Here is a 15241-nt window from a genome sequence, read left to right as displayed (position 1 = left end):
TCCTAACAATTTCTTGTTTGTGGATTTTGTTGAGTCCACGAATGTTCCAAGATATGACCTTCATAATTTATTTTGGGAACATGATTCTTGGATGGTTTCCTGGGTTCCATCTGCTATATTTCTCCTTGTTTCTTCCTTTCTGATTTGATTCTTGTTCCCTGCCTGGAGTGTTGGATTTACTTCTTGTGTCAGCTTTAGCTCTGCTCCTTGTAGCGGCAGGAGAGACTGGTGATGGGTGCTTGCTATTTTTCTTTTTCTTTCCCTTAACTATTATCCAAGGTCCAACATTGTCATCTTTGTAGCTATCAAAGAGAGCTTCCATTCTTGAAATTTGTCTAGGAGTAGATGCAGATACCATTTCTAGAAACCTATTAATTTTCCTTGGAGACACCCAGTTGCTTCTACTTAAGATCGATTCCTAAGATTAAGACAAATCTTGCACCTCCAAAATTCCCCCATTCTCCTAGGTGTCTAGAATGAAGGAGTCCTCATTGATTTCCTCCACTATGATCTCCTCTTCCTCAAGATTGCTCCTACCTCCTTTATCGCCCTCCCCATATGTGGCATTTGTGATATTAGGGTTGGCCTCAAAAACTTCCTTTACACTGTTGCCTTTTTCCATCTGGTCCCTTTGTTGCTCCTTATCCTCATTTATTTTCTCTTCTTCTGAGCTCTAGTGATCATGATTAAGTCTCTCCCCTAGAGATTCTCTCTCAAGGATCTTTCCATTGGGAGCTTTCTCCTTCCACACCTTTCTAGTACCTTCAGCTTGATTCGATCATTTTTGTTGATTTTGGGTCTCTTTTCTTTTTCCTTGTTTGCGTTGAGCCTTGTGAACTCTTTCCTTCTCTATGAAAATAGGGCATATTTTGGCCTTGTGTCCTGCCTTTTTGCAATGGAAGCAAGCAAAAGGTACATTTTCATAATTTATCTGTTGCATACGCCTCCCCAACCATGATTGGAGTTCAATCACTTCTAGCATATCCTGACCTTCAGCCAACCCAACACATATTCTAGCGTAGGTGAGTCTTTTCTTTACTAGTGTAACTAGATCAATAGATAGCAATTCCCCAAAAGAGCTAGCAATGCCATTAAAAACATCTTCGTATCAGTACTCAGGGGGAGTTCTAGAAGCCTTATCTAGACTGGGGCCTGGGTCAAGAAATCATTGTTGAGGTCAAGGTTGGAGGTCCATTTCTGAAGAATGAGAGTGGATTTCCCCATCGACCAGTTTCCCACACAGAGAATCATTGAGTAATCCTCAGGGCAAGAAAACTCAAAAGACATAAAACCTTTGGCTATAGCCGTAACTTCAACCTGTCCTTTCAAATCCCACTTGTTCTTTGCAAAGGTACGAACTAAATTTATGTTTGGCCTAGGGCCTATGAACTTTCCAACAAGAGTTGCAACCATACACAAAATATTATGATCAATAAGTTCAGAAGGCACTTCTAAGGCAAAAGTCCCCTTCTCTTTATCTTTAATCTTGGGAAAAGAGGATTTACCGATGGTTTGACTCCAAACAAATTAGTCCATCGTCCCAAAGGATCTAGGGGGCCTCTAGATGCACTTTGTTTTAGAGCATTACCCTCTTTTTTGCCTGGATCCATTTGCAAAGCCCGTGGGTCCCCATCTTCTGTCGCATCCCCCTTTCCATTGTCATTGCCCTGGTCCAAGCTTGTAGTCTGATCATCCTTTCCCTTTTTTGCCAACTTCCCACTTAATGCCGAATTCAAAAATTTGCTTCCTCCTTCCGCCCCACTCATCGCACTCTACATCTAATGAATAATGTCAAATTCAAAAACAATAGTTAAAAGTGAAGATAACAACTAATACATATCAAAGCAAGAGTTAAAAGTGGAGTGAGATTAAAAAAACTAGTCGTTAAATAATTAATGGAAAAGATTTATAATTTTCAGCCAAATTGACAATTTTTACGGTAAACTAACAACTTTTCCATGAAAAATTCAATTTCCAGAAATAAAGTTTCCACAAATAGTCTATCCAATAAAAATTAAGAGTAATTTGAAAATTCTACATTGTACTAAACAAAGTTGTCGTTGAGATTCTTTAAAAAATCCTAATAATAATAATAAACTTATTCAGCCCAAAAAAATTCCATCAGTTTTTGGATCACCTAAATCAAACTGACAAGATCGAAGTTTTCAGACAGCCAGGCCCCACTGACAACAACAATGCCACTGACAACAACAATGGAGACCATTAATACTACGTGCATGCAAGACCGTTGGGAAATTTGGTAATTTTTTAAAGACAACCCTCTCTAACGCTACAACGTAATGCCAGCTCGGTTCAGGTGTCCAAACATTCGGCAGTACAGCCGGCGTTTGCTCATTGTTTTTGGTATCTCAGGCTAGAAATATGTCTAGTTTTTAGCCGAACAAAAGCATTCCGACGAATTACAGTAGAAGAGTTGGACAATGAATACGGAGATGGAAGGCGAAGAAGTGTTGGACGCAGTGATTCTGGGCGCCTCGGGATTCACAGGAAAGTATGTTGTGAGAGAATTTCTGAGCCATCTGGAGCGGCCGGATGGACAAGGGCTGAGAAGAATCGGCATTGCAGGGCGAAACCGAGACAAATTGGGGGAAACCCTGCGATGGGCCGCACAAGGGGAGCTGCCGCCCTCAATTCCCATAATTGAAGCAGATGTGACGGATGCGGCGTCCATGGCGGCTCTATGTAGAAGAACGCGGCTCATTCTGAGCTGTGTTGGGCCATACCGCCTCTACGGAGAGCCCGTCGTGGCCGCCTGTGTGGAAGCAGGCGTGGATTACCTGGACATTACAGGTGAGCCGGAGTTCATGGAAAGAATGGAGGCGATCTATCATGAATCGGCGCTTCTTTCTGGTTCTCTCGTTGTTTCTGCCTGCGGTTATGATTCTGTGCCTGCTGAGCTCGGCGTCATTTTCCATGCCAGGCAGTGGGAGCCGCCATCTGTGCCTCATAGCGTGGATTCGTATCTGGTTTTGGTGTCTGACAAGCAAATTGTAGGGAATATTACCACTTTTGAATCTGCTGTACTTGGCGTCGCTAACGCTGATGAGCTTCACAAGCTTAGAAGATCCAGGCCTCGGCGCCCCAAACTTCAGGTCCAAGAGTCTGAATCATTTTTAACAAATAGTAATTCTTAGGGCTTTGTTGTTGGATTATTTTGGAAAATGTTTCAGATGGCAACATGTAGAATGTTTGAGGTGGTGGGGAACAAAAACAATTGATCAAGTCTTGTTTCATTGGAAGTTTTTTCGCTTTTTGCTAGTTTGATTTTGTTTCTTCAGAGACATGATTGTGTTTTTACAATTCATATTACTCATCATCTTTCTTCATATTTCAGTTTTACATATGCCGTCTTCATAACCGCAGTTTGTAGTTGTGATCTAACATCATCTTTTTTAAAGTTGTTACTTGGATTCCTGTTTACCTTTTCCCGACTTCCCTTCCTATTATGCAACACTTGTTCTACCTTTTCATTTAGTTATAATAAACTGCAATGTTTTCTATGAATTTTACATTCAAGTCTCAATCAAAGAACATATATAAATATTTTTCATGCCACTAACATGACATGTAAGTGACCTGAAACTAATTACAATTTAAAATAAGAATCCATGGTTGACCTTCTCTTTTACAAACTATGTGAGTTTTCCATTATTAGGAATCATATTAAGTTCCTTGAGATCCTAGCAGGGTATCATCAGAAATCGGCTGTATTTTCACAACAATATGCCACTAACATTTGTTATATAATGGTGATTGGATATAAGTCTTAAGGAGAGCGAGAAAAAAATATATAGTCCAACAAGGAAAGCTTAAAGGAGACTAAGAACTTGGAAATAAATAATCATCGGAGGACTTCATCGAACTTCTAGATTTCGTGGGAATTCAGTAGAAGCTCCTCTTTTGTCTCATCAGTTTTTTCATGCCAAATTATGAGGCTGTCTTGTTAGATGAGCACACACAGTTTCAATGGAAAACTCTTACAAACTATTAGCTCTTTTGTTGGTTGCTCAGCTAATTTTCCCTACAGATAGGAGCAAAAATTGACAAAAATATCCGACATATTATCGGTGTTGATCTTCTCCAGCTGGACACTGATTTCAATCCTTTCTTTAGTGATTTGTATAGATTCTTATCACCAGGTGCATATATTTAGTTTCAGTTGACACTATCTTAGTGCTCTATTTATGTTTCTATATTGTTTTGTTTTTGGTGTTGGAATTGTATTCCCTCATATTTTTAGAGGGATTGTATTTGATAGAAGAATATGATTTGTCTCTTGATTTAAAACATTTTTATTTTGTTTTGTTGTATAATGTCCCCTTTTCTGAGTGGAACTGAAAATTTGTTTTTTTGAAAGAGCAATGAAATAGCAGAAAGCATTTTCCAAAATTAAGAAAAAACAAAAGATTGCTTTTTTGAAAACAACGAAAGAGGGAAAAGTGTTTTCAAATAGCAAAAAGCAAAAAAAGTGCTTTTCTGGAAAAGCAAAAAAGCAGTAACAAAGAAACACATTTTTTTGATAAGTTATAAAAGGAGGATTGGGGCTCCCATTTGCATTATTCAGAGTTTGCACACTTTAAGGAGATGCTGTTCAAAAGAATAGAGAAGTTATTTCAAGATTGTTTGAGGTTGGAGATCCATATCAAATTCAGTAGTTTTAGTTGTAAAAGATCCTCTCTAGCTGGTTTGGTGTTTCTACAGATTTTCTGAAATCAGGGTTTAAAGAAAATGAAAATACACAAGGTATTTTGATTTGCAAATTTGTGGGTTTGCATTTTGATGGTTAGCGAAAAAAATTGGGTGTTATTTGGTGGTATTTTCAGGTGCCTTTATACTGGCTGTGCAATTGACTGTTTCAGACAATGCCCTAGCTGTAGAACCTTCTTTGGCATTAAAAAAGGAAGTTAGAAAGGGATTAGATTTTGTGGGTATCTTGCTAGAGGTGTTTCTCAAACTTGTTGCATACTACATTTGTTATTTTGGTAATGTTCCATTGAGCTGGAGGTACTCTTATCTGTTGTTAATCTTTGCTAGCTGATATCAAAGTATTTGGGGTTTTTGGGTAGCTGCTATAGACCTAAAACCAGTGTTACCAGCCTCGGACTCGGCGGCTAGACTCAGCAATTAAAAACCCATGAAATTCAATGCTTTTTAAGCATTTTAAGTATTTTTCATGCATCATTTGGCTAGTTAACTTCAAATACACAATAATTGAGATAAATAGAAGCTACTTTGCACACATCCACAACTTTTCATAGATCACATAAGTATAAATGTGAATTTTTGAAAGAAATTTCTTAAAGTTAAATTGAATAACATAATAGAAATATATTGTCATTGTCAATTGTCTATAATATGCAATCCATTGAATCAAAAGTTAAAAACATATATCAAAATAAAGGCTCATAGTAGCCTATGTCCTAATACTACGCCCAAGATAGGTCATGGAAGACTCTAGAGCCATCATCTCTCCCTGTGTGTGAAGTTGAACCTCAGTAACATGCTCATCATGATCCTCCTCCTCATCATCATAATCCTCATCATTAGAGTCAGATCAATCACTCTCGGTCTCAGGGTCCTACACTTGGTCTCCACGTTCTCTAGCCTCCTCCACTGCCATCGCCACTGCCTCTGCCTCTGCCTCTCAATCCATCTGATCAACCCACTCCAAGTCTTCATCATTGAAGACGGGATCATCAACTTCCAACTTCAATTTGGCCTCAAATAGCCAAGAGAAGTTGTGTGAGATAACATTGTTGAAGGCATGTTGAATCCTAAAATGTGGCTAAGCCTGGAATTTTTTGAAAACCTCCAAAATGTAGAATGTGCATTTTAACTCTTATGAAGCTGAAACCTATCTCAAACATCCTCACAATATTTATACGAACATAATTTAAAGTATAATGCAACTTATACTTAAATGTTATATTTGTATAAATCCTCCTACCCCTAAGCTGAAAAACTTATTATTTTTTGTTGGTTGATGGTAGAGTCCGACCAGCAGGCCTTGGCGAGTCAGCCGAAGCAGTTGCCTCGGTGAGTCAGCCAAGACTTGACCGAGTCCGAGTCCATAGGCAATTTGCCTCGTTTTTCCCATTGTGCCTTGGAACTCGCTGATTCCTGTAACACTGCCTAAAAACCAACTTGGTTTGATCTTGCATAATTGATCACATTGTAATGTACCTCTCAGGAATTACCTTATTATCAGACCTAAATTCACAAAATCCAAATCAAACAAGGAACATGATATAGTCCTAGCCTAGAGATAAGATGAAATAAGCTTGTTTTGGAACCTGCAACCAAATTAGATAATAATATAATCATAATACGTGTAATACACCCATTTCTAGAGATAAGAGAGATGCACTTATAGCACATGATAAGAGTTGAGATAGGAAAGACATGATGAGGTGCCGTAAGTTGTAACAGTGCTCATGAAGTGGTTTACCTAGTGGAGCTTGTTCATCGTTCCTCTCTGTCATGCTATCCTTCTCATCTCTTATAATTGGGGATCTTGTTGAGATAGAAAAGACATGATGAGGTGCCCTAATTATCGTCGGTCCTAGGTCCAAGAGAAAAAACTCTATCCCCTTTGACCTCATGTGATTGTAATAATGCTCACGAGGTGGCATACATAGCAGCATCTATGCATTGTTCGCCTCCATCACGCTATCCTTTTGTCCTCTTATGATTGATGATCCCTTACCTATTAACCTCAATAACTAACCCATATAGGCTTGGAGGGAAGATTGCAATAGGGCGCCCTTAACTCAACCTTAGCCCCAAGAGCAGAATCTTTGTCTCCCTTGGCCTCATGTCATCCTTAACCAATCTCATGAGGTGGCATACCTAGTGATGCCTCACCATTCCCCCTCCTTGCACTTCCTTTCCTTTTCTAATATGGCTGATTATTGTAGATGTATGGCATTGCCAATTGTATGGATATACATTTACATTGTATATGTCTATTCTAAGCATATAGATATATTAGAGATAAAGTCTGCAAAATGTATAGACATTCAGATCCATTCAACTATGTACAAGGAATATAATTACTCCTTCATACCATGATGACTGAAGTCTTTATTATTACGAGTTGATCTGCTGCTGTTCAATGTTTATCTCTACTTATTTTCTGTATCTCTGCTGTCATGTTCACTACTCTTTGCTGAACATATTTTTCTTCTGCTGCTGATTGATTGATTGTTGAATGATTGATTGATCAATTGAATTCCTTTGTTTGATGATTCAAGGTATTGGTGAGCTATGATTAAGTAATCATGATTAGACGATTGAAGAGTGACTATAATGTTAGCTAGATTGATATATTGGTGGATGAGTGAATGTTGATTTGATAGAGTGATGCTTGATTTCTGATTTTTATGTTTTCTTGATCCCAAGATGGAGTGATGATTGGTGTGGATTTGATGATTGTGTGCTTGATCTTGCTGTTTGATTGTTTGCTTGATTTCTCGAGGGATTAATGATGATGATGGATAAGTTCTTCAGTGCTTGGAATGAAATCTCCTTTATACTTCATTGATGAAAGGGTCGTCATCTTTCATGAAAACTGAGTCACCACTTTTCATTGTCTCCTTTGAGAATAATAAATATATAATTCCCCAAATTGATCTCCCTTGGATGACCTTCACAATTGAAACCTTCTCACTTTTATATCTTCCAATGTGGGGGAGAGACACACCTCTTCACCGTGGTTGTCCTTTGCAACAGTCACAACCTTTCACAGTTTTCTCCCTTTGGAAGAGTAGAATCATTCATCATTGCTACCCTTCGAGAGAATCACAATCCTTCATAATTACCACTCTTTGCTCGATTTCTTGAGGAATTAATGATTGATGGATGAAGGATGATGATTGATAAGTCCTTTAGTGCTTGGAATGAAATCTCCTTTATACTTTAATGATGGAAGGGTCGCTACCCCAACATTGCGCTACAATTCTATGGGGCTTTGTCTCCTTTGAGAAAAATAAGATTTAAATATGTAATTCCCCAAATTGATCTCCCGTGGATGTCCTTCTCAATTGAAACCTTCTCACCTTTACATCTTCCAGTGTGAGGGAGAGTCACACCTCTTACCATGGTTGTCCTTTGCAACAATCACAACATTTCACAATTATCTCCCTTAGGAAAAGTAGAACCATTCATCATTGCCGCCCTTCAAGAGAATCTCAACCCTTAATAATTACCACTCTTTGGAAGAGAGTGTCACAGCCCTTTAGTGAGTCAAAACCTTTCATAAATACGACCCTTTGGAAGAGTCAAAATACTTCATCATTGCTACCCTTTGAAAGAGTCACAAGCTTCATAATCGACCCTTCGGAAGAGTCACAACCCTTCATCATTTCTACCATTTGAGAGAGTCACAACTTTTCATAATTACCACCCTTTGGAATAGTTTACAACCTTTCATAATTGCTGCCTAATGAAAGAGTCACTTCCTTATTTTCTTCCAATTCCTTTCTTCTTCCATTAATCCTTCATTAATTCCTATGTCCCCCTCTTTTGTCTTTCTTACATATCTCCTTTCGAATGAACTTTCGATTTTATATCTTATGTTGTGGGATTCACAACTCTTCATTGCATATCCCTTTACCTTTCATTAAACTTAATTAACATGTAATTATATTATATTATTTATGTATTATTTTTAATTTATATTATTTCTAATCATTAAATCCTATTTCAGAGAGGGAACATTACTCACATATTATAAGTCCATGTCCTAGGGGTTTGACAATGGTAGTGGTACAACTGCAGAACAATCTACTGGTGGGTATGGTTGATGAGCTGGAAGAGTATTGGGCGGTGTTGATTGGCTACATTGCTTATAGCAGTCAGAATATTTGTATCTGACTTGCAACCTTCAGATTTGTCTTCAATATAAGGTGCTTTCTACATTGGTTTCATGTCTTTCTCAACCATGTGTTGAACGTACCTCAGGGTTTGCTTATCCACCAAAGACCATTTAATAATTTATATGTCAACTGAAATGGAATCAACAGCAGACCATTGAATCCAAGTGTCCTTTTTGCCTATTTTATCTGTCTCATTTGCATATAATTTCTCAGTAAAAAAAAAAAAAAAAAAGGGGCAACTTTTACAATAGTATCAGAGCAATTTTTTTCTGTTAATCCATTGGGTAGTTGTCACTTGTTATAGTTCAACAGTTGCACAATAGAGTTAGAATTATGGCTAGAACTAAACTATCCATATTTGAGTTGATGCAATAACTCTCTAATCTAATGAAGGACCCAAACATCAAAAGGTATCTTAATACAATGACAAAACCTAAATATGCAAAGTCAAGTATGTTAAAAGATGGGCAAAATATTCTTCAAAATGATACACAGGAGGAACCTGGAATCGCAATAAATTAAGAAGCTAGTACAAAAGAAGAGTCCGAAAAGAAAATGTATCAAGAAATTTAAAGTGGACTCAAATGATGTATCCCCAAGTAAAGAAGAGTGCATATGTCTTTTTGATCATGTGGAATTTGGTGGGTTTGCTGATTTGGAACTTCTGTTAAGACCTGGGATGCTTCATTAGACATGCTGGCAGTTACAATTGACGGGTTTATGCATGAAAGAAAATATAAAACAACAGCCATGGGTTTGAGTATAGATATTTCCAATGATGGTGGTCCAAATGGATAGTAGTTGGATGTCCAAACAGAGCCTTTGGAGGGGTGAGACTATGATAGTTTCAGTCTATTTGTAATATGCTAAGACTTGAGAAGAGAATCTAATGTCTAGTTTTCTAATTAATAACAAGATTATAATTCTAAATTACAGGAAAAGAAACTATTATATTTGCCATAAAGACCTATAATTTTTATTTACAATTTGGAACAGAATAATGTACACAAATACATATACTCTAGATTACGTTATAAACATCTATGCAAGATATCTGAACTGGAAAATTAAATCAGATCTGAATCTTCAATATATACCATAAATATTGAAACAAATGCAGAATGGAAAAAGGACTTACTGAGCAGTTAGAATGTCTGACTCTGGGCACCTTATTTTCTCTTCTTATTAGGGGAAAAGGTACCATCAGGGCATTTATCCAGCCAACCATGGATGAAATCCTTATCATCCCTTGCATACTTTAGCTGAAGGGCTTGACCCTCCTCTAGGGAAAGGTACATGGTAAGGATTCAAGTCATCTGGAACTGGTGTTGCCCTTCAAACCTTATTGGTTACGCCCCATAACTCCTGCTAACTTAGCGTAACTCCTGACCAAGTTTGCATCTGGGATCGCAAGATTGACAAGCAACAACATGTTCTAGTGCACCTTGACCAAGGATTCATAGTCATGTTTAACATGAGGTCAACATATATATATATATACATAGCCTCCACAAATAATAATTGGGGGAAAAAATCACGAATCCATGGATCCGATTCATTTGCCCGAATCGGATTCGTTTCACGATTCGGTATCTAAGCTTTTTTCTATTACATCTGACTCATATAGATCAACTGTTGTTATCCTTGTGAAGTGACTGACTTGTTTATTGGTTATATTGTTGCACATGACTCTTCTGATGCTGTAGGTTTTTAAGGAATCTAAATCTGCACCTACAAATGTAGAATCTGAGGATGGTTGCTCTGCTGCAACTGTTGATAGGTATTCTCAACATGGAAGTATGTTATTAATACATCATTGCTATTGTATCATGCTTAAGATATTGGTCAAATCAAATTTGTTGTCAAAGTTTCCTACTTGCCTGCTGTAATCCTGGACTTCCTATCCCGAATCAGTCCACACATGATACATCAAACAGTATGAGTTATTGTTATGCTGTTAAGTGTTGTTGTTTCAAATCTTTCAAATTGCATCGGCTCTGCCTGAACATTAATAGCTTAGTCACCCTTCTTAATATCTGCTCTTATGGCTGGAGTTCTTTCTGTTAAGTGAAGAGACCAAAAAAGTAATCAAGAAAGTGTCTGTTAAGTGTACTAAAAGCTTGCATTCCATACAGTCTGTGCTAATGAGATAGCTGAGCGGCACTTCTTGCATGCCATCCAGCACCACAACAAGTTTTGGTTGAGTCCGTACTGCTAATCCAATCTTCAAGGATTCTTTTAATTAAAACTATGCACAATCTAAACCAGTGTTACTAGCCTCGGACTCAGCTTGGATTCAGTCAGGCCCAAATTGGGCTCGGACTTGATCTTGGCGGCCGGACTCGGCAAATTAAAAAACCCATGAAATTCAAAGATTTTTAAGGATTTAAAGTTTATTTGTGCATCATTTTGCCAATTAACATCAAATACACAATAATTGAGATAAATAGAAGCTACTTTGTACACATATACAACTTTTCATAGATCACTAAGTATAAAGGCGAATTTTTGAAAGAAATCACTTAAAGTTAAACTGAATAACATATTAGAAATCTGAAAAATAGTAACTGTCAAATGTCTACAATATCCATGGAATCAAAAGTTCAAAACATATATCAAAAGAAAGGCTCATAGTAGCCTATGTCTTCCTACGAGTACACCTAAGATAGGTCATGGAAGATGCTAGAGCCATCCTCTTTCCATGTGTCTGAGGTTGAATCTCAGTGACATGCTCATCATGATCCTTATACTCATCCTCATAATCCTCATCATCAGAGTCAGATCCATCACTCTCGACCTCAGGATCCTACACTAGGTCTCCTCGTGCTCTAGCCTTCTCCATTGCCATCGTCACTGCCTCTGCCTCTCAATCCACCTGATCAACCTACTCCAAGTCTTCATCACTAAAAACAAGACCATCAACCTCTGTGTTCCACCTTGGTTGTATATCAACCTTCTCTAATACAATGGGAGATGTGTTGGTGCCCAAAATCTATTTGTGGCAGAAGCGAAGGTTGTAGTGAACAAAAACAAGATCATTCAACGTTTTTCTGCGAACTTATTGCGCCTCTTTGAGTGTATATGCTCGAACATACTCCAATTGCATTCGCATCCTGAAGCACTAGATGGTTGGCTCAAGATACTCCAATTGCGTTACCTTTTCAAATTTGCTTTAGAAATGGAAATGTAACCCAAGTTTGAAGAAGCCTCCTCCAAATGCTTCTTTTAACTCCTCTCAATATTTATATGCAAGCTACAAATTCGCACAAACAATCAACAACTGATAGATGAAACTCAATTGATTTGCTAATCTATCTCCCAAAACCCCAATACTCTTCCCTCAACTCTAACATCTCTATTCTTTGTGTTTGCAAGTGATAGAATTACCTTTTTAGGTCTTACTCATGCTTAACATACCAAAAAAAAGACATTAAAAATTTGTTTTTGTCTTTTTCAAACATTGTCCGCCAACCGAGTTAGGCTAACGGGACTCAGCGAGTTAGCCAAGACTTGGCTAGGACTTGGCCGAGTCCAAGTCCAAAGGCAATTTTCCTCGTTTTGATGGGCTCACTAAATCCTTGTAGGACTCACCGAGTCCTGTAACACTGATCTAAACTGTACGTCTATTCTTCCATCCTCGTATTATGCATAAAACTAGAACTTAAGATATAAACAAAACTAAACAACATAAGAGTTACAATTCTTTGTCACTACATAGCAATTCATAATCATCTTAACATTCCTATCGTGTGCGATTGCCAAGAACCCTTCAAAAGGAAACTACAATGGCAATGAGAGTTCTCCAATTCATTCAAATCAAAAGAAAGTAACCAAAAATTGGAGATTCACTTGTCTAGAATTGTTGGTGGAGAGAATACAAGGTCTGTGTAGCTCTTCTTCACAAGAAGCTATGCAAGTATTGTTCCAAGCTGAGACCCAAGCTACCAACGGTGCGTACCTTTATTTTCCTATGCTCACGATAGTGTTCAACGACCAAGAATGTAAAATACCAACCAAAAAAGAAGAGAAGATACACAAAACTATTTTCCCATCCAAATTATATCCGTTGGAGGTGTATCCCTAACTAACGATGGGCGGACATACTAATTCCACCACCTCCTTTCGTGCTTCAAGAATGTATGCATGCGGGAGAGATCATTTTTTCTAAAGTTCTAAAATCAGATCCTCTTTCTCCTATTCAAATCCTTTACCTTAATTTTTCACAAAAGATTTTAATTTAAAGAGCCAAGCTTTTCTGACAACTCACCTGTTAACCAATGAATTAATTCATATATGATTATCCAAAGGTGGTGGATCTATATGGAGGGGTTGAAAGAAATCAGTCTATGAATTGAATCAGGGACTGGGGTGGAATCTAGGAAGTGAAGGCCTTGGGTGGGATCTATGAATCAGGGGATCGGATCGATGACCAACCCATTGCAGGCGTACCAGTCCATGTATCGGCCGAGGGGGGGCATGAATGGACTAGACCAGGCACCAATCTATGGAATGAAGCTATGAAGCGACCGATTGGCTATGACCTATTCTAGGTGCAGATTCAAGGGCGCTCACCCATAGAGCCACTCCTACTGGGCGATGCTCATGGTTCGAGAAGGTTGAACTAGTTTTAATTGAGTGTTAATAAATTATGGAAACTCAATTCCTTACCATTGTTACTAAGTGCCCACTATGCATTGCACTGAAATGTTCATTAAAATATTTGGCCAAAAAATTAGATTATAAGAGCTTAGTATCTAGTGCCAACAAGTAATGATATAAAACATGTATGCTCATTCAGTCAAAATATATACCTATCGTATATTTACATATGTGTGGGTGATTCTAGTATGGCGTTCAAACCATTAGCGACACACATAAATACAAGTGTAAATCGCGTCTACACATGCATACATCTTCTAAATCATCACTTGTTAATTTTACACTACGGATAATAAAAGTAACATCGCTAGGAATCCCTTCAAGCTAGACAAGGTTGACACGTCCTACATGGTGCAAGTTGGTGGTATCAATATGACTCCAGAGTCGTCCAATACTTGAAGGTAAAGTTGAACATAACTATTCCACATTCTTACCAAGAATCCGATCTGACAAGGTGACCAATCATATCTAGTGGTACTTATCCTTCGAATGCAATTTTAGTCCAGGAACCTTTACCATGTCTTTTCCCTCTTTCACTTCTTTTTTGGTGAATTGGGAACACAAAGATTTACAAAGGCCACCCTTTACTTATTGAAGTAGACTCATTAGTGCACATCTTTTAGAGGGTGCAAACTGAACAACAATAGTTGTATTTTGGAAATTTGTTTGAAATAAGAATGTGCAACATGAAATATTATGACATGGGCAAAGAAAATTTGATAATAGAAGACTTAGCCATATGTGATAATAGAAGACTTGACCACAAGTGATTGCATATTGAACATCATTGCCCATTTCTTTCCTTTGGTAGAACTCTTTCCTTTTGAGATATATGGTTCATATAGGCAATGACATATTGTGTTGTGTAGTAATAAAGTATTTAATGTTATTATTAACGATCATTTAGTTATTTCATTTATTATTTATTATTTAGTCTTTTAGGTAGTTTCCAATTTCTCAGTTAATTGTATTAGTTCATTTTAGAAAGTTTCTCTTAGTTGTTTCCTTTATAAGGAGACTTCATCTTCATTTGTAATCACCATATTATGAATTTTTGTAATATGGTATTAGGCCAAAATGATTTGTTGAAAAAAATTGTAATTCTTGTTTCTTACCTGGAATTTTGCCCTAATTTTTTTTTCATTTTTTTTGATAAAAGTATGGTTTGTTCTTTTTTTCGAGGGTTTGTGAGTATGCTTTTTAAGGTTTTGGACATTGATTTTAAGATTGAGGGTTTCTTTGAAAAGAAAATCGTATGCCAATTTCTAAAAATTGTGGTTTGTTTTTCTATATTGCCATGTGACATGTTTTTTGGAAGGTTGTGTTTTGTCTTCTTCAATTTTTGGCGTAGTTCTTCCAAGGGCAATTTTTTTTTTTTGAAGTTGTAGACGTTGCTTTTTTCCTTGCAACTATTGTTTGGGTGCTATTTTTGGGTCGCAGGGCACATTTCTCTGCATTGCATTTTCAAGCAACACGCAGGGTTTCTTAGAGCTGGTAGGAGGGAAGGATTTTTCGGCAAATTTATTTACATTCTGCGCAAGTTTCCAATGGACCTTCAATTTCCTATGACTAAACTTGTGTGGTTTTTGTAGATGTTTTTCCTTCCCAAGAAGACATTTTCTTGGGCGGTTTTTTGAGTTTTTTGGTCCTTGTTTTTGGATACATCTGGTATTTAGTGGTTGTTT

General features: G+C 37.5%; 1 protein-coding gene across 1 annotated transcript in view; it reads left to right on the top strand.

The window, feature by feature from the left end:
* The first annotated feature begins 2409 nt into the window (after positions 1–2409).
* LOC149567001 (Saccharopine dehydrogenase) overlaps positions 2410–15241 on the top strand; it is a 30118-nt gene continuing 17286 nt past the window's right edge. Inside the window, exon 1 of the mRNA XM_089820208.1 lies at positions 2410–3113. Coding sequence (XP_089676334.1) covers positions 2442–3113 — 672 coding nt within the window. The 5' untranslated portion in view covers positions 2410–2441. The remainder of the gene's footprint in view (positions 3114–15241) is intronic.

Source organism: Cupressus sempervirens, chromosome 3 (genome assembly GCF_028749045.1).
Source record: "Cupressus sempervirens isolate cs-2001-9-10 chromosome 3, ASM2874904v1, whole genome shotgun sequence".
NCBI lineage: Eukaryota > Viridiplantae > Streptophyta > Pinopsida > Cupressales > Cupressaceae > Cupressus > Cupressus sempervirens.
This window is presented reverse-complemented; position numbering and strand designations above follow the sequence as displayed.